Source organism: Monodelphis domestica, chromosome 3 (genome assembly GCF_027887165.1).
Source record: "Monodelphis domestica isolate mMonDom1 chromosome 3, mMonDom1.pri, whole genome shotgun sequence".
Lineage (NCBI taxonomy): Eukaryota > Metazoa > Chordata > Mammalia > Didelphimorphia > Didelphidae > Monodelphis > Monodelphis domestica.
The window spans coordinates 221,821,604-221,846,161 of NC_077229.1; the positions used below are offsets into that span (position 1 = coordinate 221,821,604).

The window sequence follows — 24,558 nt, forward strand, 5'->3', positions numbered from 1 at the left end:
TAATTTTCATAGTTGTAAAGGCTTCTTTTTGTCTTGTCAGCACCATTCAGAATATCATCACTTCTAATTATGTATTAGTGAAGTAAAGGATCACAGCTTTGTCCTTTTTACTTTTCCCCAATCTTTTAGTCTATTTGCGTTAAGCTTTTTTCCCCCCAAGCATTGGGGGAAGGGAAGAAAGATATCCCTATTTCAAGAATTTGTGCTGTGATGTTTTGAGGGTGATTTATCCAATGCTTCAAAAGCTTCATCCTTGATAATGATGACACATATAGATATAGCATCAGCTTTTGTGGAATGTTTATTTTATTTGTACCCCTCTTTGACCCCTCAAAAGAAACTTTTGATTTTAAAACTCAGTTTTAGGGCTAAAGCTTAAACTGTATCTCCCTGAGGCCACAAATGGAGTCCTTTCTTCATTTCTCTAGATCTTTTATCCTTGATAGGAATTGGCAGAGTAGAGACCTGCTCCCTCTTTGTTTATTCATGAACAGCCACTCTTAGATAATGAGATCAGCTGGCTCTAGCCTGGGAAACACCTTTCCAAGTTCGGAAAAGTACTTGTACTCTGTGCTGCCATTCTGGATTGCCACATGTTGCTCTTGGCTCTAAAAGACCCACCTCTTGTTCTGATTGAGGTCTGAGTTGTCCAATCAGAGAGACTCAGGAAAGGGACTTCACTGAGGGCCTGCAGGCTGCTTCACTGAGCAAGTGGCTAGAAGGCTAGCCAGCCAAGCTGCTCAGGCAACTTCTTCCTTCCCTCCCCCAATTTTTTTTTTTTTGCTATTGAAGAGAATAAGAATCCCTGACCCCCTGATTCTTTTTAAATGAGACCCCAGTTATCACAATCAATCAGTATGTAGCCAAAAGAAGTGAATAATTTGGGACAATGATTGATTAGTGATTAACAGATATAGTAAGATTAATTGAAATCCAGTAATTATTTTATGAGGAAAAATTTAGAACCACGCAATAAATTTAGGCACTTCTTTTTACTGTAACTCTCCTTAAGTTAGCATTGCATTAGGGTATGACACATCAAGTAAGTGGAAATTTATCATCCACATATAAGGCATGTCTAGATGATAAGTGGAGGGAGCCCCGTGCTGACCCCTTGACCAAGGGACATTGCTGGCATATCAACTTGAAGGCCATATCAGCCAAGACTCAATAAGAAACTGAGACACCTCTTCAAGAAGACAGCACCCAATTATTGCTAGAAAATATATCTCCCAACTATTGTTTCTTATTATATCCCCAGCCCATTGAAGCTTAGGACTGTTGGGATGGGATCTTGAATGGTATAATATTAGAGCATAAAAAGGGTGAAAACTCATTCAGGTGTCTTGGGTATGAGGAAACCTAATGATCCAGCTTTACTGAGAGGTTATCAGCCTCAACAAACCTGTTATTGGCTTGGAGCTTTGCCTCTTTGTTTTCTTTCAGATTGGTTGAAATTATTCGCCACACTTATTTAATAAATAATTATAAAATTAAGATACAATATCTAGAGAATTTTAATCATTTCAGCTTTCCCTAAATTCTCTTTCAAGTTCAACTTTGTAACATTTGCAGAAATTGAAAGTTCTTTTTCATAAAATATTCTTGATAATAATTTATTTTTGAAATGGGGAAGATTGTCAAGAAAGTTACTGAAAATATTCCTAGACACTAACTGGAATTTCTTTTTTTTTTATCTGTCTTTTTAAAAATTTTTTTTTTAATATATTTTATTTGATCATTTCCAAGTATTATTCGTTAAAGACATAGATCATTTTCTTTTCCTCCCCCCCACCCCCCATAGCCGACGCGTAAGTCCACTGGGCATTAGATGTTTTCTTGATTTGAACCCATTGCTTTGTTGATAGTATTTGCATTAGAGTGTTCATTTAGAGTCTATCCTCTGTCATGTCCCCTCAACCTCTGTATTCAGGCAGTTGCTTTTTCTCGGTGTTTCCACTCCCATAGTTTATCCTTTGCTTATGAATGGTGTTTTTTTCTCCTGGATCCCTGCAAGTTGTTCAGGGACATTACACCGCCACTAATGGAGAAGTCCATTACGTTCGATTATACCACAGTGTATTAGTCTCTGTGTACAATGTTCTCCTGGTTCTGCTCCTCTCGCTCTGCATCACTTCCTGGAGGTTGTTCCAGTCTCCATGGAACTCCTCCACTTTATTATTCCTTTTAGCACAATAGTATTCCATCACCAACATATACCACAATTTGCTCAGCCACTCCCCAATTGATGGGCATCCCCTCATTTTGACACTAACTGGAATTTCTTAAGGTAGACTTTACTATCTGGAAAATCAGTTATTTGCCAATGTAACCTTGGGCAAGTCATTTAACCTTTTTTTGAGATTTAGTTTCCTTATCTGTAAAAAGAAGTTAATCAAAATCAGGTACTCAGTGAATATTATTTGTCTACTATGTGCCAAATACTGTAGTAGCCACTGGAAATGTAATAATCCCTGCCCTCAGGAAGTTTATATTTTATCAGGGAAAACTACATGTACATATAGAAATGAATGCAAAATAAGGAAATTTTTTGATACTGTCATATATACAAAAGTTGGAAAGATTGATTAGATCCAAGTTGTAAAAGATATAACTATATTATTAAAATATATTAACCTGGAGGTAAACAGGAAGCCATTGGAGTTTATTATTATTATTATTATTATTAAGTAAGAGAAACCATTAGACTTTTATAAAAATAATTTTTTTAACCCTTACCTTCCAACTTAGAATCAATAACTGTGTATTGGCTCCAAGGCAAAAGAGCTAAAAGGGCTAGGCAATGGGGATTAAGTGACTTGCCTAGGGTTACACAGCTAGGAGGTCTCTGAATCCCTATTTGAACCCAGGACTTCCCATCTCTGTCTAGACCTGACTCTCTATCCACTGAGCCAGCTAGTGCCCAAAATTTTATTTTTTCGCCTGGGCAATATGATGGCCTAGTAAGAACAGTGAACTTGGAATCAGGAGCCTTAGGTTCTAGTTTGAGCTTTGCCACATAATGGTTCTTTATTGTCCTTTATTCATTTATCTCAAAGAGAGGAAGCCCCACGCATTGGCCCACCTGCATCTAGATTGCACTTTGTTTAGCATTTCTTTTTGTATTATTGCATTGCAATTCATTTTGATAATGCCATTAGTCATTGGCAAAATCACCTGAGAACAAGGGCCCAGGTCCTTTGGAATTTTTGGAAATTACAAGCTTGCTGAATCTGTTTCTTTGTTCAGTGGTTTGAGTTTTGTTTTAATTTACTGTTTGACCATAGCTATTTGTGAAAAACTAAAACCTTTCTGTAAGGCTTCCTTTTTAGCCGATATAGGGCTAATTATCTGTAAATTCACTAAAATGAAAGTTTTTTAGAATTTAAATAAAACGGTCTAGTAAAGCCAGGAAACATTTTAAGAGAAAATAGGGTTGAACCCCTATTGTAAATCCTTCATTTCTGCCCTGCTTGGGATTGTCCTGAAAGCCTTGAATAAAGCTATCAGTTATGAAACTAATCCAGGTCCCAGATTTAAGAATGAGAGACAGACACAAGAACTTAATCTCAATTTCAGAAATATTTGAATTATTATTTACTCTTGTCAACTAAAAAGTTTAAAAGATTTAGTGATCATACTGTATGAACTATTCACCGCGGTATTTCATTTATGCTGAATTCAAATTTGTTACTGTTAAGAGGGAAACCATGCTCTATGTCCTCTGCTTTCCTTTAACTTAATAGTTTGTATATTGTTTTACAGTATTTGAAAGCTGTGATCACTCCAGAGTATCTTCTGATATTAGACTATCGTAATTTAAATTGGGAACAGTGGCTATTTCGGGAACTCCCTTTACAGCTGGCTAAAGAGGGCCAACTTGTCACGTACTCTTTGCCCTTTGAGTTTAGAGCCATAGAAGCACTTCTGCAGTATTGGGTGAGCCTGCTTTTCATTTGCATTATTATTTTGGCTTGAAAATACTATTGGATAGAAAGATGTTAGTGTCAGTTATGCCCTATGTTTAGAAAAACAAGTGTCTTAGTGTCTTTCTGAATAGGAAGTGAGTGTTTAAGGTAATGTGAGAGTCAACTGAAATACCCCTGTTCTGTGGTAGTTTGACTTTTTCAAGACCAACCTTTTAGGACTTGGATAGGAAAGTTATCAACCTTTCCCTGTTTTCATAGCTGACTCAAATTAGAAATTTTTGTGAAAATCGGTTATTTTACTACCATAACATGATTGGAACAGATACTTCAGAATAGTTTTTGCTACCAACATGAAGTTCTTTGGGAAGAGGATACTAATTTTTGATGGAAATAATATCTCATCATCCAGCTAGTCCTATACTCGGGTCATGTGATGAACTGACTCCTAATTATTTTAACTAATGGCTGCCCCTTCTTTTTGTTAAACGGGTATCTATAGGAATAGCATTTTGTCTGGAATGTTAGTAACCTCTCAGCTAAACCTGGGCCAGGCAGAACTCTGAAGAATAAGCATTTCAGTCTGGGTGATCTTGGTTTAGAATGGCTTCAGGTAGTTTGCCAGTCCAGAAAGTATTCTGGTCATTTACCATTCATGAAGTATTATGAACATTTCTGGATATTGTAGTTTTTGGTAGTTTATAAAGAGCATTTGCTGACCCAGAATATTCTAAAAGAATTATTTTAATTCTTATGAAAGGTCATGTTGTTATCTAGATGAACACCCTTCAAGGGAAACTTAGCATTTTGCAGCCTCTCATCTTTGAGAACCTGGAAGCTTTAGTGGATCCCAAACATTCATCCGTGGACAGAAGCAAACTGCACATCTTACTACAAAATGGAAAAAGGTAACTATTTGACCTCAAGGTGAAAGGACTCAGATTCTATAAACTATTCTATAATTTATATATTTTATATATATATATATATATATATTTTTTTAAACATATCCTCCATGTATTTTTATTCATTGTCAGGAAACAGAGGGGGTGATTTTGATTTATATATATATTTTTTTTATAAACCCTTACCTTCCGTCTTGGAGTCAATACTGTGTATTGGCTCCAAGGCAGAAGAGTGGTAAGGGCTAGGCAATGGGGGTCAAGTGACTTGCCCTGGGTCACACAGCTAGGAAGTGGCTGAGGCCAGATTTGAACCTAGGACCTCCCGTCTCTAGGGCTGACTCTTAATCCACTGAGCTACCCAGCTGCCCCCTATTTATATATTTATATATATATATATATATATATATATATATAGTTTATATATTCTATAAACTATTCAATAATAGTTTATTTTTTAGTCCTTACCTTCCATCTTAGAATAAATACTGTGTTTTGATGCTAAGGCAGAAGAATGGTAATGGCTTGGCAATGGGGATTAAATGATTTGCCCATGGTCACACAACCCGGAAGTGTCAGGGGCCAAATCTGAACCCAGGACATCTTTTGTTTATAGGCCTGGCTCTCAATCCTCTGAACTTTCTTCAATAAATAGTCTTAGGTTTTCTTATCATAATTCCAGAATGAAAGTTAAGTATAATTATTGAAAGATTTGTTGAAAATACTTTATTATTTTGCTTTAATGAGTTCATGATCTCTTATATGCATATGTACTCCCTCCATTTGTGTGATCTAAAACTCCTCTAAGCTTTCTTCATATGTGTGATTCTCATATAGTTATATGAATCCTCCAGATGAATATAACACTTATGCCTAGAGATCTTCTGGTTCTCTTACCATTTTGTGGGTCCTGGCACAGCACCAAAATTGTCCACTTGTTATTCCTTAGGCTTGCTCCATCTCCAGACTCATTGTCTTTCTTGTCATGCATGCTTTTCCTATTGTCCCTTATACCTTGTGTGTACGTCACTGTTGGCAATATGTTATAACTCAGTTTTTCTTGAAATAGTGACTTTCTACATAATATCCCAGAAAGAATATCATTGTTAAAATATTGTAGCTTTTGTAGAAACAAGCAAGGAGCCTTTCTATCAGTAGGCAGGTAGATAGAGTGAGCATGTTTTAACATTTTCTGTGTGCCAGGCACTGGGATGATAATTGATATAGTCCCTACCCTCAAGGTGCTCACATTCTAATAAGGAAATACTACACATAATGGGGACAGGGTTGTCAGAAGGGAAAAGTATGTTAGAGATCTTTATCCTGGCAAGTTAAGGCTAAATCTTCCCCATCAGAGCTCTGGGTGCTTCCAGGAATAGCAGCCCAGGGTCTTAGGAGGAGGAAGTGGGAAAAATGAAAATTATGCTGTTTAACTTCATATGGGCATTACATTATTTCACTTTCTGACTATTAATAATAATAGTGGGATTTGGTAGGGGAATGAACAAGAAGGAAACATAAAAATCCAGGTTTATTGTTTGGAAAAGGGAAGAAGGAAAAGGGGTTAGGAGAATTGTTACAATTAATTTTAAACTCTAATTTCTATAAATCTATCTTAACCTATCTTATCTAAGCTAAAACAATAAGTTTCCCCAATAACCAAATCTCACAAGTGGAGTCCAGTCAAATGGACCAGGATCTTCACATGAAAGCTGTCCAAAACAGATCCAGTGGAGAGGTGGATCCTCAGTCTTCTTTACAAGCTGCCAACAGCCAGTTCAAAAGATTCATCTCCTCAGCTGGTAACACCAAAAAGCCAGAAACCTATTTTCAAACCTCCAACTCCAGGTCCATCAGGAGAGGTACCAAGACTGTTAGGACCTTAGAATCTTTGCCCAGATCCTGACCTTTAGGCTCCCATGTGACTCTCAGTCACATGCTCCTGTCAATCACTAATGTTTGCATTACATAGTCTTTTGCAAAGCATCCTCTCCCTTTTATACTATATAAATTAAAATAGGGCATCCTCTACCACTTCCAGTGTATATCCTGCATAGAATTTTTAAAAATTGGTTTTTAATATTTAATATGAAAAAAATAAAATTTTAATATAGGTTTTATGTTTCATGAGTTGCTTAAAAGGAACTGGTAGATGGAAGTGAACTAAAATTGAAGCTTTCTAATGACCACATATAGTAAACTGATTATACGCATGGTCATAAACTTTACATTAAAACAAACATTTTCAAGAGTTCCTTTTGAAACCTTTCTAACATAATGGCTTCTTATAGAATCTTAGAATTCACAAGAGACTTATTTTGTTTAAGCTCAGTCTGAGCAAGAATTTTCTTTATGACATTCCAAGTAGTTCTCTATCCTACCTTTACAGACCTCTAGTGAGATGGAATTGACTACCTTCAAAAGTAGGCCAGTTTGATAGTTAACATTTTAGAAGTTTAAATCTTCCTTTTTGAAACTCTTTACTCATTGCTGTTAGTTTTGCGCTCTGGGGCCAAGCAGAACAAGAGGAAATCCTTCAGATGTTAGAAGACAACTATGTTGTTTCTATAATAATTAAAATGGGTTTGACAAATATGAGAATTTAAAAAATTTGTTGTGGTCAACATTTATAAAAATTAACTCTTAAGTCATGAGGCCTTTAGTAGCTTTATTACAGCAAGATAGAGATAGTAAAGGGGGAAATGTAGGGAGGAGGTAAAAAATATTGCCTATTTAAAAACCCTAAGTCTGGATCCGAGTGCCTCTAGACCGAAGAGAATGTCCCACCGAGAACAGGAGAAGAGCCAAAGAGCCAGTGTCTCCTCAACCTAAGTGATTCACCAAAGCTGAACTCCTTGAGCCACCAAAGCCGAATCCAATTAAATTTGATTTAAAAAAAAAAAAAGACAGAATTAAATGCCTAATCAAACCAAGCTGCCAAAAGAAAGACCTGAGCCACAAAAAGACCTCCAAGGTCTTAAGGCTCTCGCTTATATGCAGTTTTCTACACCCATCACTTCTCCACCTCACATCTCAGGAATCAAAGTTTCTTAATTTGCCTGGCATAGTACCTGTGGGTCCATCTCCCATTCTCTGAGGGTATGAACTTTTATCAAAAGGATCCTCAGAGTTCCTGACTAAGTAAAAAGGGTGGAGCACTCCAAGTACTTGATTGATTAAGTTAAGATAAAAAAAAATCCCTTTCACATTTCCTTTGAGTTTTCTCTTTTGTGCTAAATATCTCCAAAAATCTCCAATTTCAACTAGTGCTTATATTCTCCAGCTAGTTTCTAAAATGTGATGCAGGTGACCCTGGGCAAGTCACTTAACCCCCATTGCCTAACACTTACCACTCTTCTGCCTTGGAGCCAACACACAGCATTGACTCCCAGAAGGAAGGTAAGGGTTTAAAAATAATAATAATAATAAAGTAAAATGTGACCCAGAACTAAATTCAGTTCTCTGTATGTATTCTGCCTAGTGCATAGCACACTGATTCCCTTTACTTCTGAAATTTGAATCTCACTAATACAGCCTATAATGATATTTACTTTTTTTAGGCTGCATTATGTTTTTTTTTGATTCTACTAAATAAAGCTTTCAGTTTTTTACGGTCTTTTTTCACATAAACTATTGTCTAAACAATCATCTTACATCTTTTACTTTTTTTTTAACCTTTACCTTCCATCTTGGAGTCAATACTGTGTATTGGCTCCATGGCAGAAGAGTGGTAAGGGCTAGGCAATGGGGGTCAAGTGACTTGCCCAGGGTCACACAGCTGGGAAGTGTCTGAGGCCAGATTTGAACCCAGGACCTCCCATCTCTAGGCCTGACTCTCAATCCACTGTGCCACCCAGCTGCCCTCCATCTTTTACTTTTGAAATAGATTTCTCTAACCTCTATGTAATTCTTTATATGATGATTTATAAATTTTCTCTGAATAGATTCAGCCCATTGTTTCTGGACCTAACATGTTGGCTACATATTTCCCTCAGCTACATGGCTTCTGCAAATCTGCTAATCATACATATCATCTCGGCTACCTTCTGAATAATAATTAAAAATGCCAAATGGGATAAAGCTAAAGACAGAGCTTTGTACCACTCTGTTAAAAGATCTCCCTCCAAGCTGACATTTATGTGGTGTCATCAACATGTCCCTTGTGATACAGAAAGATATTAAGAGAGACAACCAGGAGGAAATATTTGTCAACTGAAAGAGTAACTGCTTCTCTGATTGCTTTCCTCTATTTCTTTCCCTTCCATCATTACTCAGTTTCTAGTCCACTAATACACGGCCAAAACATCAGAGACACCTGACCTCTCATTATTTGTGCCTACATTGTTATTTAGATACTTAGTGTTTGCATTTCATTCTCCAGTTCTAGAATTGTTCATAAAAAATTGTTCATAGAACATCTGATAGGATGAAATCACAAATAAATAGAGATAATGGGAAATTTGAAAAAGTTTTTTAAACAGGAATATATAATATTGAAAGATTATGCAAGATAAAATGTATTGTCCCATAATGAAATTCCATTAAATGAATATGTACCTAATGATTTTTCATACCCCTTCAGCCTATCAGAATTAGAAACGGATATTAAAGTTTTCAAAGAGTCAATTTTGGAAATACTAGATGAAGAAGAATTGATGGAAGAACTCTGTCTAACCAAATGGAGCGATCCTGAAGTCTTGTAAGTCTACTACAACCCAGACCCATTTTCTTATGGCATGTACCCTAGGATCCATATTTTGCCTTCTTATTTCAAATGTTATTTAATATTTATTATTTCAGATTTCAGATTTCTTTAGTATTTCAAATGTTAATTTTTTTCAATACAAAGAGAACTACTAATGTATTGGTTTTTTATTGTCAAGTAAATTATATTCAGGTAAACATTTAATTTTCTATGTATGATGTTATAGGCACTAAGAATACAAAGATAAAGAGTTAAATATTCTCTGCTTGCAAGAAGCTTACATTCAAATAAAATACAGAAATAATTATATAAATATATAGAGAAGAAATACATAGTAATTAAATGTAAGATTATTTCATGGGGAAGGAACTAGCGGTTAGGGAGATTGTTCTTAGAAAAAGAAAATGATAGTGCTTGAGTTGTGTCTTAAAGGGAGAGAGGTAGAGAAATATGGGGATAGGGAGAATCCCAGAGTCAGACAATTGTGTATCATATATGAGGAATGTAGTAAAAGCTAGTTTACCAGGATTGTGGGGTAAGGAGTAATGAACAGTATGATTGGAAAGGTGGGTTAGGGAAAAGTTGTGAAGAATTTTGAAAGTCAAACAGAAGACTATATTTTATCCTAGAGACGATAGAGAGTCACTGAGTTTATTGAATAAGGGTATGATCATATCTGTTTTTAAGAAAAATCATTTTGGTAACTGAAAGATGGGTTATATTGGGAAGATATTTGAGGTAGAGAAATCAGTTAGGAAGCCATTTCCAGGCATTTTTAAAGGTTCTAGGGACACAAAGAGGGGAAAAAATATAGTCCTTTTCCTCTCAGTATTTATCTTTTAAGGGACATATAGGGTTGCCAAAGAACTTGAATTCAAGTCCTACCTATGAAATATAATTACTCTGTGACCCAGGGCAAGTCACTTAACCTTTCAGTTCTGCAAATAATTGTTTAGGACTAAATTGCAGAGAGCAGCTAGATGACAGTGGATTGGAAGCCAGGCCTGGAGACAGTAGGACCTGGGTTCAAATGTAGCCTCAGACACTTCCTTACCTATGGGATCTTGGTAATGTCACTTAATCCCAGTTGCCTAGTCCTTATCATTCCTTTACCTTCGAACCAATACATAATATTTATTTCAACACAGAAAGTTAGGGCTTTAAAGAGGGGGGGAAAAAAGACTAGATTACAAAAAAGATACCCATTTTCCTTGGTAGAAACCCTTCATAAAGGCTGAAGAAATCACATCAGCTAAAGAAAAAATGGTAGTTTCTGATAGGTGTCTTAAGATATATAAAGACATAGAAGCTTCATAGTGTAAAAATTAAATTCATCTTAATAATAAAAATGTTATATTTTAGGAGATTTATTAATGATCATTAGAAATCAAGTAATAAAGAAGATACAAAATAAAGACCACATGCCCATGACTGTTTGACCCACTTAAAATCCCTGCACTTAGCTTATCACCTCCGCTATGCTGGCTGCAAACCCAAGAAAGAGGCCCAAGAGGACCACCCATTCTCTAATATCCTTTTGTCCACAGGAAGTATGTAATGACAGGAAGTCAGTGGGCTCCTAAGAAATATAGTTCTTTTTTTAGGGTAACAGATTTTCAATTATACATTCCCCCTGAGATCCAGGGAAGACTTGTCTCTCCAATGGATCTTGTAAACATAACCAATTTTTAAATTACAATAATTTGAGGATAAGAGGAAAGGAGAAAAAAAAACAATGATTGCTAGGCACAGTGACAAAAAGCCAGTTAGGGGGCAGTCCCCTTCGGCTAAGAGTATACATACAAAAACAAATGCATTCAACCCCACACACTTAAAATCACCACATCCCAAAGTTCACTCTGGATCTTCTGGTTCAGTATGTGGTCTGTGGAGGCATCGTCAGAGTGCCTTCTCCAAACAGTTCACTTTCTGGATTCAGAGAGGTAGCCTGTTTCTTAAATTAAAATTACTCTCAAAAAGAATTTAAACTTTGCGTTTTAGAATAATAATACCTTCTCCCTTAAAGAGGGTGTTGAGAAACACAGGAATCACTTAGGGATGCATAGCTGAGTTATGAGTTATATGAATCAATTGGCAAGAGAAATCAAAAACATCAAAAAAATTCCAAATAAAAGAGAAAATAATTTGGGGATGAAATATAGACTATCAGAGTCTTATGTGAAAAAATTCTAAGGAAAAGAAAAATAAACTTATAACAGGTCCTTGAATCAGGGCCCAATTAAAGTAATTTCTATCCCACAAGACTGTAGGACAAAATGCAGTAATATTTCACCTAAACCATTTGCTGCCAAGACTACAGGAAGTTACCATACTATAAGAGAGAAAAGGGACTAGATTATAGGATCAGATGGGATCCAGGATGGAGCCAGAATAATCGATGTCGTGTATTTTATACAGAGAGTGTGGTACAAGGAAGACCTGCATTTAACACATGTTAAACAGTCACAGCCTCAAGTCTCATACATGATTAAGTCCTTCTGCTCTTTGCACAGAATGTCATCAATCCACATAAGATTGGTTTTTATCTCTTTGACCTTATGCTTTATTGGCCCTATGGAGTTTAGCTTTTTACTTCTTTGGCACTGTGCAATGACTCTTTTTGTATTCCCTTCTCCTGGAATCAGACAAAATTATTAAACAAAGTCCCATAATTTTTTTAAACACTCAATGGCATCATTTTTATAGTCTAAAGCTTTTTGGGTATTCAGGAATATTAGAACAAATGTATTTTAAACTCGTATTACTGCAAAATCAAAAAAGATAAGGAAAGTCTAATACTGGTGACGTACTTAGACTACAAAAAAAAGAAAAAACTGAAATATTATACATGCAAGCAAAAACAATGATAAAAGTTAAAAATCAGAAATATATAGCTTACAATCATTGACACACTATGTCAGCTAAAGAAGGGTAGAATACAAAGGTTTCTCACTCAAAAAATGAGATCCATGTCCTCCTTCAAACCTGGCAATGATCCACTGTGAGTGCAAGCAAATGATTTTCACAAAGTAACAGTTTTTTATAAAGAACAGTAATACAGCAAGTAATGCACATTCAAAAAGTATCAATATCCCCAAAGTTATAATAGCCCATTTAATGACAATAGCAAACAAACCCACTATCATATTTTACATGAATCTGCTGTGTGACATTTAAAGCTAATGGATACTTGTCGCAATTTTTTCAGGTGTAGCAATGTTTCAACCTTGGCTGAGATATTTATTTAAAAACTATTACTGCCATCATTACAAAAATGCGGCAGAGGAATCCAGAAAAAAAACCCAAGCTCTTTAATGTTTATGTTGGGTCTAAAAATGTCACCAAGAATCTAAATCATTCTGGTGGAAGATTAGCTGAAGAGTTACAATTGAAAGATGCTTCCTCTTAAGAGTACCATGCCCTGGGATCAACTTCCCAGCTCCTTTGGTATGAGACTGTTATTTCACATTTTTACAAATGCGGGAGGTGGTGATTATAATTGTACTTCACTTCAGCTACTCAAATGGACCCTTTACCTCTTGTTACAAATAACTCAGAGGTAGGCAAAATGATCAGAGTTGTTGAAAAAAAATTTTTTTAATCCCATCTAAAGACCCCTTAAAATCAATTTGAGATATTTAGCTCATTAAATTTACCAAAGGTTAAGCAAGTTGACGGAGTCCATCCATCATCTATGTGAAACTTTACAAAGCCAAAATGGAAGAAAAAGCTATTTTTATATGGGCTTATTCAATAATATTTGTTCAGTATAGTTATTGGGGAAAGGTAACAAAATATATCAGTAGTTAAAACACAGTAGATTAAACTGATTCAGTGTAACAGAATGTTATTTAATACATTAATATATGAACTTAAAACAACAAAATTAAATCTTAAAGCAGATAATCAGCAAAATGCAATAAAATACAGAGACATTCATAAAACAATGTAGTCTAAAAAGGCTTAAAATTTTCACCTCCAGGTTCTTTAAAGTTCGTTTCTTTATCCATCCACATTCCTTTTGTCAGATTTTTTTTTGGCTCTCTCCTAGTGTGGGAGAATTCCTCACTGAACATAGTGAGGAGGATTCTCCAATTGGATGAATCTTAGAGACTGGGCAGGTCCAAATGGCAAAGGGTTGTAGGGAGATGAGTTTTCTCCCCTGAATCTTAGACACGATAAGTGAAAGGATTAGTAAACTCATGAAAAAACATCCTAAAGCTGGAAGCTGTTTGAAATATGTGAATTTATTACGGTTTGACTTGAATATTGGTGGTCCCAGGGATTTAATTTCTAAATTCCACAACAAATTATTTCAAGTAAATTGAATTATGATAGTTTATTTTTACAATAGAGGAAAGATATTAAGGAAGAGAGAAAAGGGGGTGGGGGGGGGGCGGGGAGAAAGCTCCAGCTTCCTCTGTCCCAGGTAGAAATTCTAAGGCAACAGTCAGGGGAAAGGAGCCTCAAGATGAAGGGCCTTTCTTAGAGTTTCACATCTCCAGAAAGGGCAAGGAACTAAGTCAGCCTTTACACTCACCCACGGTGACTGTCTAAAAGGAAAGCAGCCTGAGTTGAGGTCTCCTGCACAAGCTCCTCCAGGGGTCCAGTTCCACAGCTACGTGTCTTCACTATAAGTCTGAGTGACTGTCTTCCAGTCTCTCCAAGTGACTGATGATCTTCACTCCAAGCCCGAGTGACTGATGATCCAGTCCAACTCTGAGTGACTGATTGAATGATCCTTGTGTGTCTCTCTTTCCACTATTTAAAGACCTTTTTCTCTTGTGTCACCTCCCCTAAATTTTACGTCTACTAATCACAGCCAATGCTCCTCTCCAGGACTGCCCACTCTTTCACAGGTGGGTCATAGACCTCCCACTCACTGTATGAAATGTGTGTTTATACGTTTTGTGGTTAGTTCTCACCTTTTTGTATTTAGTTCATACCTTTTTGTGGTTAAAATGGGTAGATCTACTTTAAATACTGGGTTTACACTTTGAGGATTAAAATCTAAAAATAGACAAGGGATTACAATTTAATCTTCGCAATAAGGAAGAGCTAAGTACCTTTATTGTTACAATCAGGGGAGAGCCAAATCCAACTTTCACAAATAGGTAATGCATTGCTCTTACATAGAATGAATTATGCTTGTAATTTACTTCCTGTTTGGAAGGGTAACTTCCTTCTTCCCTTCCCCCTAAGATAAAATGCTAGTTTCCCCAGCCACTTGGAGAGGGAGTTAGGAGGCTAATAGTTGCCTAAGGAAAATACACCCAGTTTTTACCAGCCAGTTTTTGATTCTGAAGACATAGCTGCAGCTACCAGCAGGCCAACAGGACTGGGACTGGGACTGGGACTGGGGGTTGAACTGGAGCCAGAGATCAGGAGAAGATTTTAGGAGTAGGAGCAGGCTGTATCAGCAACAGCAATGCCAGAGGCAGCATCAAGGAACTAAGGAACATGGGCTCAAGCAGATGGACAAGAAAAGTGACTTATCTTTTCTTTAGCCAAGAGTCCCCTGGCTAAAAATAGCCTTGCCAGTAGGGAGGGAAACCAGGTAAAAAGTAAGGAAAGAAAAAGGCAGCAGCTCCAAAGAGAGTTTGGAGTTTGTGAGGGTGGGTGGGTGGGTAAAAAGCCTTGGCAGGAGAAATGTGCCTTAAAAAAATTTATCTAGGCTATCTTAAAAAAATTAGAGAAGATCTTGTCCAACTAGTGCAGGAGTCCCCAAATTATGGCCCATGGGCTACATGCAGCCCCCTAAGGCCATGTATCTAGTCCCCACTGCACTTCCAGAAAGGGCACCTCTTGCATTGGTGATCAGTGAGAGGAATACTCTATGTGATGGCGCCGCAAAGCACAGCATCACTCACGTACAGTACTACTTCTGGTGACATGATCCTTTGCGTGGTGCCTTAGAATGAGGAGCCGCGCAAAAGAATATGTAGCTGCATGTTGGAAAACATCAGCATGGTGATCGGCGATCTGGGGGAGGGGATTCCACACTGTGTTTACTGCTGCCTGTTTAGGATTAGGTTTTTATAGTCTGACCCTTCAAAGCTCTGAGTATAAAATGGAGATTTGAACCCTAGACTCCAATCCCCAGAAGTCCTTGATATTTCCCAGAATTCCCTATAATTTCACCTGAGTCTTATAATAATTAAAATAGTGGAAGACCATAAACTGTGGCAGATAAAAGAGTGGTTGGCTTAAATTGTGACCACAGAAAATATGGTTTCAAGACAGTGTCTTGTTTTAAATCAAATATAAGGTGGTCGCCAGGGAAAAATTCCCAAATATTAAATATACCCAAGTAAGCTGGGTTTTATAGAGATTTTAATTAATACAAATGAGGAATTAATGAAAGGGAGAGAGAGAAAAAAAGGAAATAATGAGAAAAGGGCTAGACCAGCCTAGGCCGGCATGAGCCAGCCTAGGCTGAAAACCCTAAGAGAGAGAACAGTCAGTCTTTTATCAATTCACCACAAGATTTGTCCAAGCAAGATTCTAGTGTTCAGAGAGACACCAGTTCAGCTTCAGCTAGCTCAAGCAAGTTCAGCCATCAAGCCCTTCAAGGCAGCTTTGGCCAGCTGCCTCCTCCAATTCAGTTTTTCCCAGCTAAATCTCCAGAGACCTCTTTTTGACCTCCTTTTAAAGGGAATTTTCTCCTATGTCACCTCCCCTAAGTTCTCACATCTACCAATCACAATAGACGTTTTCCAAAGGACTGACCATTCTTAATTCACACCTGAGTAGACTAAACTTTTGATTAAGTTCACACCTGAGTAGACTAAAATCTCTGAGTAAGCTCTCACCTCTTTGCCCCTTGTAAGTTTACAAGTTGCCTGACCTTTATAGGTACTTAGCACCCTTTTGTATTATATCTAAAAATAAGCCCAGCTTAAGAGCTTTTGCCTTACTATAAATATGGGTTAAGTATTTTTCATTGTTCAGCAAGGAGTTTACAACTTTATCTTCCCCTAAGGCATGGGTGAAGTAGAGTTCCCACATTCCTGATTAAGTACCTTCATTGTTTAAATGGGGAATGGTCTTAACCAAGTGTTCTGAAGTAGGGTCTGAGAATTTTTAAGATTCACAGTCTCCACCTGGGCAAGATCACAATTTAATATTTAACTGGCAGTAGAGCCTACCTCTCCCTCTTCTCCTTCCTGCTTTTGCAATGTGTAGTAAGTAAGCTTTGAATGAGCTAGTCAGCCCTGGGCACGTGGTTTTCTTATTTTGTATTTTCTTTATTCCTTGATTTCTAATAATCTTTAATACTCCTCTTAAAATATAATACTTCTATTACTAGAGCTAATTTAATTTTTATATGAGGGAGAGTGAACTGTCCTCCTGTGTAAAACATTTCGGGACCCCTGGACTAGTTGTTGCCAAAAATGTAAAAATTAAATTTATCTTAATAAAAATGTTATATTTTAGGAAATTTATTAATGATCATTAGAAATCAAGGAATAAAGAAGATATGAAATAAAGACCACGTGCCCATGGCTGATTAGGCCATTCAAAATCCCCGCACTTAGCTTATCACCACCACCATGCTAACTGCAAGCCCAAGAAAGAAGCCTAAAAGGACCGCCCTCTCGCTAATATCCTCTTTCTACAGGAAGTATGTAAGGACAAGAAGTCAGTGAGCAGTCAAAATAAAACCTAAATTTCGTACCTTGGGGAGACACCACTGAACTTTGTCCTTGGAGACCTTGTGGCCTCTCTTATGTATCTCTAAGAGGAGATGTTTGCTACCCACTTGGTATACTTCATCATTTGGTGAGGCCAAGAGCAAATCATCCAAATACTAAATTCAATGGCTGTATTTAAATTTTATGGCATCTGTATCAGCAATTAAGAATTGTGTAAACAAAGTAGGGTTTGCCATGGACCTTTGGGACAGATGAGCCCAGGTCTACTGGAGCCCTTCTGGTGAAAGCAAAGATGTGCCTGGAGTTCTCATGTATGGGTATAGAGAAGACAGCTGAGCACAAGTCTACTACTGTAAAGTTTGTAGCTGTGCTAGAAATAGAAGAAATAACAGTCGGAAACTACACGATATCTCTTTATAATGTGATTGTTCACAGCTCTCAAATCCTGGATAAAGCGATAGAGATGCTTGCCATTGGTCCCCAGTTTTGGCTTTGTAACAGCCAGCATGGCTGTATTATATTCATATTTACAGGGAATTATGATGCCTTGGTGAATCAGGGAATTTATTACAGGTGTAATGACATCAATTGCCTCCTTCAAAAGAGGATACTGAGGAATGGAAGGAGGTGGGCTATATTTTGTTTGAATTTGGACAGGGACAGCCAATGTAAGTAGGCCAACATCAGAAAATGTTGTGAACCAGAGACTCGGGTATATCAGTTGGGATATCAAAAATAGGACACCTGCTTTTCATGAGCATCTGAAAGAAGTACAGGGAGTAAAGTTAAGGATTCCTCAGGTGGTTCCAGTGCCATAAAGCCATCTGGAGAGCAAATTATTGATGCCCTAAGCTTGCATATATAAGATGTCTCCCCAGAAAATTTATGGGGGAGCCAGGCATTAACAGAAAAGAGTGTTGCACACTAAGGGGTTCTATAGACACAATTCAAGGGGGATGTATGGAAAACTTTAGGGGTGTCCCTGATACCCACCATGATACCCACATTAACTGAGCCAATGGAACTGCAATTCTAATCAGGGGTATTCTTCAATACAGACCGGGAAGCTGCAGTGTCCAAAAGACAATTGTAATAGGTGTTACCAACCTTTAATGTTAATAGGGCTCATTAGTATTGGGGGGGCGGGGTGAATAGGGAAAACAGGCAGTAAGACGTTTGGGTCTGGAAAATCAAAATTTGTATCCTCTGATTCCTATACCCCAATGCCCTCCCCCCCTCCCCCCCATACACCTTCATAATCTTTGAGTAGTTCCTTGTGCTGAGAGTCAGTAGCACCCGAGGTGGTTCAGGGACAAGCTCCATTCAAAATATACTGCTGTGGGGTCATTTGTTATGAGTTGTGTGGTGCCTGATTTATGTCCCTAGAGTTATTATTATCAGTCCTATAATTATGATTCCTGAAATCACCATTATAATTTTCATTCCTGTAATTGTTCCTATAAGAATTTCTCCGGTTGGTGTAGTTTATCATTGCCCAGGAAAAATCCCTACAGTTCATCATTATGTGGGGCTTCTTATCACAGAAGTGACAGGTATGGGACTGATAGATTCTTGGAGAGGGGCTAGCACCATTGGTTGAACATTAGCCCTTTGTCTTGTTTATCAAACTTATCCTCCAAAGATTTGATTTTTCCCCCAAGGTTTCTATGATATTATTAGCCTTTTCCTATTTTTCTTTTTGGCCTTTAAAGACATAAGCATCAGTGTTCCTCAACTCTTCAAGGTCCATCTTAGGCCACTGTGGGCAATTCATATTAAAATAATCTTGGACCACCCCGCAATTCTTGTTGACAATGTCTCTTTATTTGCTTAATATCTTTGCCTTTTAAAATATCAAGGTCTAGATATTGACCCCCCAAGCTCAATGAGCTTATTGAGGGTGTCTCATCATCTGATTATCTAAGGCTTTCAAATTTTGACCTTGCTTCCGTATCCTCGGAGCATTCTCACATAGCTGTTATAATGGCCTTCCTTTAATGATGTAATTGCAAAAAGTCCTCAGTACTGTTATAATCCCATGCAGGATCCTGACCTGGCCAGTGTGCTGCACCATGCCCCCAGACCTTGTTAACATGAGAGATGATTTTAATTTTCTCATTCCATTAGAACGGCATTGAGCAAATTCTCAACATCCTTATAGGATGGGTCATATTGATAAAAAAAAATATCAGCCATTTTCTTGGTTACCATGAGAAGTTCGCATTCAAAACGAGGTATATTATACTAGTTTTCTAATTTCTTGAGGAGTGAAAAGTATATGGTGTCTTAGGGTTACCACATCCCCATTGTGTCCTATTTTGGGCACTTCTCTTATGGAGAAAAGGCCTTAATAGTAGTCATCCAATGGCTGTGATTCCTTATATATTGACTGAGGAAATGCTGAGGCAACATGGGTAGGAGCAGGTATGGTAGAAAAATTAGATTTCTTAGGGGTGGGAGAAAGGGCAGGAGAGGATGAGGGATTAGAAGAAGGATCAGGGGAGATAAGATCAACCAGGAGTTGCAGAGCATGAGATGTTTCAGAGTATGAGATAGGAGGGTCTGCACCTGATGTTTACAAGATGGTGTCTCATCTCCATTTGGGGAGAAATGGGATCGTCCATGGAGACAGCTTGGTGGCTCAGTGGATTGAGAGTTAGGCCTAGAGACAGGAGGTCCTAGGTTCAACTCTGGACTCAGACGTTTCCCAGTTGTGTGACCCTGGACAAGTCACTTAACTCCCACTGCCTATCCCTTACCACTCTTCTGCCTTGAGGCCAGTACACAGTATTAAGACAGAAGATAAGGGTTTAAAAAAAAATAAGATCGTCCTCTATTTGTGGTTCAGCATTTTGGATGAAATCAGTAGTTTTCATTAGATCATGTAAGTGTTTGAAATTTTTTGATTGAATTTTTCTGTTGCCCTGCATTTTTGTTTTAATTCTCGTATAGTAGCATTTTTTGTCTTAAGATTGAAGATCAGAAAAGTAAAATTTCCTAGGAGTTCAAAGTGACAGAGGGAATTTGGAATTTTACATGCCTCTAATTGGGTAAAAAGCAGAAGACTTTCATGCATGGTAGCATTTATGCTGCTTAGCATTTTGGTCAAAACAGGAAAAAATAATGTATATTTTTTTATTGATTTACTTTTAATTATTATTATAAGGGATGGGGGTAGACGGTGAGGGTATTTAGCTTATTTTTTATGATTTTATTGGATTTTTATTTGAAAAAAAGGAAAAAAGTTTAAATTATTTATTGCTGCCCTCTAGCAGCGGCAACAACCACTATAGCTAAGAGGAAAGGGAAAAAAAATAAAATGGAAAAAAGGAAGAAGAGGAAAAAAGTAGGGAAAAAATCAGTGATAAATATTGACCTCTGGTGGCCAAGAGGCAGCACTACATCTGGGAGGGTTTAGGGTGTGGTTAAGGTTGAGTTTCAGGGTAAGGGGTTGGTTAGGGACTGCCAGAAACTAAAATGGAGAATATGACTACAAAACCAGGTAGAGACTGAGACAGAAGTAAGGCAGATTTGGTAAAGCAAGGACGGATGGGAGTTAAACTGGGTTGGTTAAAAGAGGGCCAGGACCCTCACAGCCAAGGCAGAGATCCTAGTGGATTCTAGGAGGCAATCAGCTGTCCAGCAAGGAAAGGGATTTCCCTTCCACACTAGCTGGAGAAAGGGAAGCTTATACTCACCTGTTGTAATAGGAGCAAGCTGGCAAAGGGGGCAGAAAGCTCAGGGGTGTGGCAGCTTCAGGAGCAGCCATGCCAGGCATGACTTGGCTTCAACAGTTGCAGGATGCAGTAGCAGCACTGGAGTGGGCCCAGGGTGCCGCAGCTGAGGTAGCAGTTCGAGGCAGTGGGGGAGTAGTCCTGCCACTTAGCCAGGGTTTGGCCAAGCTGCGGGCAGGAATGGCTGATCAGCTGCTCTCCAGGCAGAAGGTGGGGAGCAGCTTCTCCACCAAATCTCCAAATTAAGGTGGCTGGGTCATTAAGGGAGAGACCAACAGACCAGGGTGGAAATACTCAGCTGTTGGAGGCTTGGAAGGCAGAAGGAGAACTAGAGGAATGAGCCGCAGCTGGGTGTCTGGAGCCAGGGTTTGAAAACTCCTAACAGAAAAGCAGTTTTTGGTTGCAAACCAGTGGCAGTTTTAAACCGTGGGGTTTAGGCAAGCTGATGCTTTAATGCATGGTTGCTAACAGCTGTAGCCAGAGCAGAAACTGCCGCCTTTAAAAAAAAAATGCTCTGAGTTCTAAAGTCCCTTTGTAGAGTCACCAAAAATGTAAAGATTAAATTGAATATTCAATACTCCAAGTACTATTTTAATATTATTTATTAAAACCCACTTAGAACGGAGAAATGTTTTAAAAAACAGAAATTAAAAGAAACAGAGAAAGGCAAAAAACTGCTCCCTCCTTCACACTGGTACAAGCCCAAGAGACCATGTGGGCGGAAACAGAAACTCAAAACTCAATCCACGTATGGAGTCACATAAACAAGAAAAGGGGATTGTGGGAAATGTAGTCTCTAGGGTTCAAGATTATATAGTTATATAAGTATATACAATATACTTATTTTATCTAATACATGGCTATTCCAGATAAAAGTTATAAATGGGACTTTCCTAGTATAATGCTAATTAGTAACAGTGAGAAATACTGAGAAATACTCCTTGCTGTTTAGTACATCTGCTTCTTTCAAAGTCAAGTTATACGTATGTACATATGTGTGTATCTGCACATAGGATTTGATTCTCTCATTTTCCTATCTGGATAGGAAGAGGTGCATATAAAATCAGAGAACCAACTGATATACCCAAAAGATCAATGATTTTATTAATATAGCATGCTAACTGTTCTTAGAAAACTGTCACAGAAAAAGAAAAAAACCTTGCCTCTCTTTAGAAGTTGACCAAAGGTGCTATCACTATTAAATTTAATACCAAGTGAGTCTTATGCTAATGTGGTATATATGCATATATAAAAGTGATACATCTCATTATTTCTAGTTAAATAACTTTTTTGTTTGCAGTGAGAAGAGCAGTACAGGAATTGACCATGCAGAAGAGATGGAACTTCTTTTAGAGAACTATTATAGATTAGCTGATGATCTTTCCAATAAAGCTCGGGAGCTTAGAGTATTGATTGATGACTCAGAGAGTGTTATTTTCATCAATCTAGACAGGTAAGATCACCTTATCTAAAAGTATCAAAAACTATTTATTGAAAAGCTCCTTTTTCTCTGATCAAATCAATGTTTTAGAACATAGATATCATAATTGTATCATCATTATTAGGCAGTACATGAAAGTGCACCCTCTTTGATAGTAGTGTGGCTTTTGATGCATAGCTGTTTCTATGTAGAATATTTGATTTTCATGTAAAGTGTATCTGGCAGATAAGTTCTTCTGATCTGAATAGGTGTTCTCCACCCTAGCCATCGTAATGTGATGATGAGGTTGAACCTACAATTGACCATGGGAACCTTCTCTCTTTCACTTTTTGGACTTATGGGAGTTGCCTTTGGAATGAACTTAGAATCCTCCCTTGAAGAGGTGAGTGCTTATTATTTTGAAAAACACTAGGTTCCTTTTGAAGTGAGTGTTGACTTGTAGGTCAGCTTTGTTATTTCATATTTCTATGTATGTAGTTACTTATTAGGTCCAGTGTTCTAATCTGTCAATACCTTTTTGAATCTTGAATATGTCAGAGAGTATATTAGCTATACGTCAATTTTCTGTCATCCAGAAATCTGATAAGCATGTCATCTTTGTCTTTTTTTGTTAATGATAAAAACAGTAAATAGCATAGTACTATACAGAGATCCCAAACACACACACAGACTTCTAAAATTTCACCACAGGATCTATTCAAACTACAATAGCACCATAAATTTTCTAAATTAGTATATTTGGATTTTTTCATTCATGGCAATATAACAGAACCCTTAGGGAACACCAGAAGCTTAAGTATATGGAGGGATCTTACTTGGAAGCGGGAAGCAACTTCTGCTTGACTCCAGGAGGAAGAAGGAGCAATGGGTTACGGTTTCAAAAAGGTAAATTTACCCTTAACATAAAGTACTTTGTAACCGTGAGGGAGGGCTATGCTCAAGGGCTCCTTTAAGAAGTAATGAGAATCCTTTTCTATGAAGATTCCCAAGAAAAGACTGTATAGTCACTTGTCAGGTTGTAGTAAAAGGAATTCTTTTTCAGGTGTGCCTCACTCTATCTTTCTGAGCTCTTATATAGCTACTTCCCATAGTATTCACATAGGACATAACTTCAGATGTAAGAAGGAAATGAATCTTAACTAGTTCCTTGAATAAAGATGATGTTTCCAAAAGATATTTTTCACATAGAGTTGAGGTTCACATAAAATTATAAAGAAATGTATAAGTTGTTTATCCAAAATCCAAACAATTAAAAAAACTTTTAAAATTATGAGCATTTATGTTTCTATTTTATCACATTAATGATTAAAATTACTTTGAGACAGTATATTAAATTGTAATTATTTTTATATATAATTAGTAAGAGAGAGAGAGAGGGAGAGAGACCTATGTTGCCCTAACTGAAAAAACTAATCCATTCTTCCTTGGATCCAATACCCAGCTGAGGTTCAGGTAGAAAAGAGAGCTCCAGCTCCACCCAAGGTTCAGAAAGAGTTCCTCATTCAAGAGAACATGATACTGCCTGGCCTCCACTCATTATAAGGCCAATAATGTCAAGATTTCAGGTGCCTATGTGGCCCATTAATCACATGACTTGCTGGCCGGCATCCTGACTTACTATGTGTGGGTAAGGGATTTAGATTTTTATATTAAATTCATACAGTCATAATGATGATCCCAGAGAAATGGAAAATTTGCAAGTGCTGGGGGACTTCCAAGTAAACATGGCAGCAGTCTAGACACAAGACTCTTCCTCTCCTCAGAACCCACCGATATAGACTACCTCAAAAGACCAAAAATACCAAAACGAAGGGACTGTACAGTAGGACGTAGCATTGAAGGTACATGGTATTTAGGCATTTCCACACTATAAGGGGGTGAAAAAGCTATCAAAACACGACCTGATCTACCCTCTCCCACCCCACCTACAGAGCCAGAGTCAGAGCCAGTTTGCTCCAGAATCAGCGAGTGAGTAAGGGGCACCTCTAGGACCTTGGGAGCTAAGACCACCAAAGACCTACCCTTGAGAGCAGCTACACCTGAAACCCCAGCAGGCTGAAGAATGCAGGCAATGGGCTCTCTTGGGAAGATAACACAGAGAAGGGCAGCAAACAGCAGAAGCTGCAGAGATTCGAGAGCTTGCCTCAGGCAAAATCCTTGCTCTTTAACTCCATACACAAAGAGCCTGCCCATCT

At 37.7% G+C, this 24,558-nt stretch overlaps 1 protein-coding gene across 3 annotated transcripts in view; it reads left to right on the forward strand.

The window, feature by feature from the left end:
• MRS2 (magnesium transporter MRS2) overlaps nucleotides 1-24,558 on the forward strand; it is a 43,018-nt gene that overhangs the window by 8,143 nt on the left and 10,317 nt on the right. The window contains exons 5-10 of one of the 3 annotated variants that reach the window (XR_464980.2): nucleotides 3,766-3,939; nucleotides 4,704-4,834; nucleotides 9,411-9,527; nucleotides 22,223-22,375; nucleotides 22,628-22,745; nucleotides 23,133-23,248. Coding sequence is in view for 2 of the 3 variants with exons in the window: in XM_001375583.4 (XP_001375620.2) it covers nucleotides 3,766-3,939; nucleotides 4,704-4,834; nucleotides 9,411-9,527; nucleotides 22,223-22,375; nucleotides 22,628-22,745 (693 nt within the window). In the remaining variant the exon portion in view is untranslated. The remainder of the gene's footprint in view (nucleotides 1-3,765; nucleotides 3,940-4,703; nucleotides 4,835-9,410; nucleotides 9,528-22,222; nucleotides 22,376-22,627; nucleotides 22,746-23,132; nucleotides 23,249-24,558) is intronic. The other 2 variants (XM_001375583.4, XM_007487877.2) reach the window with 2 other exon arrangements.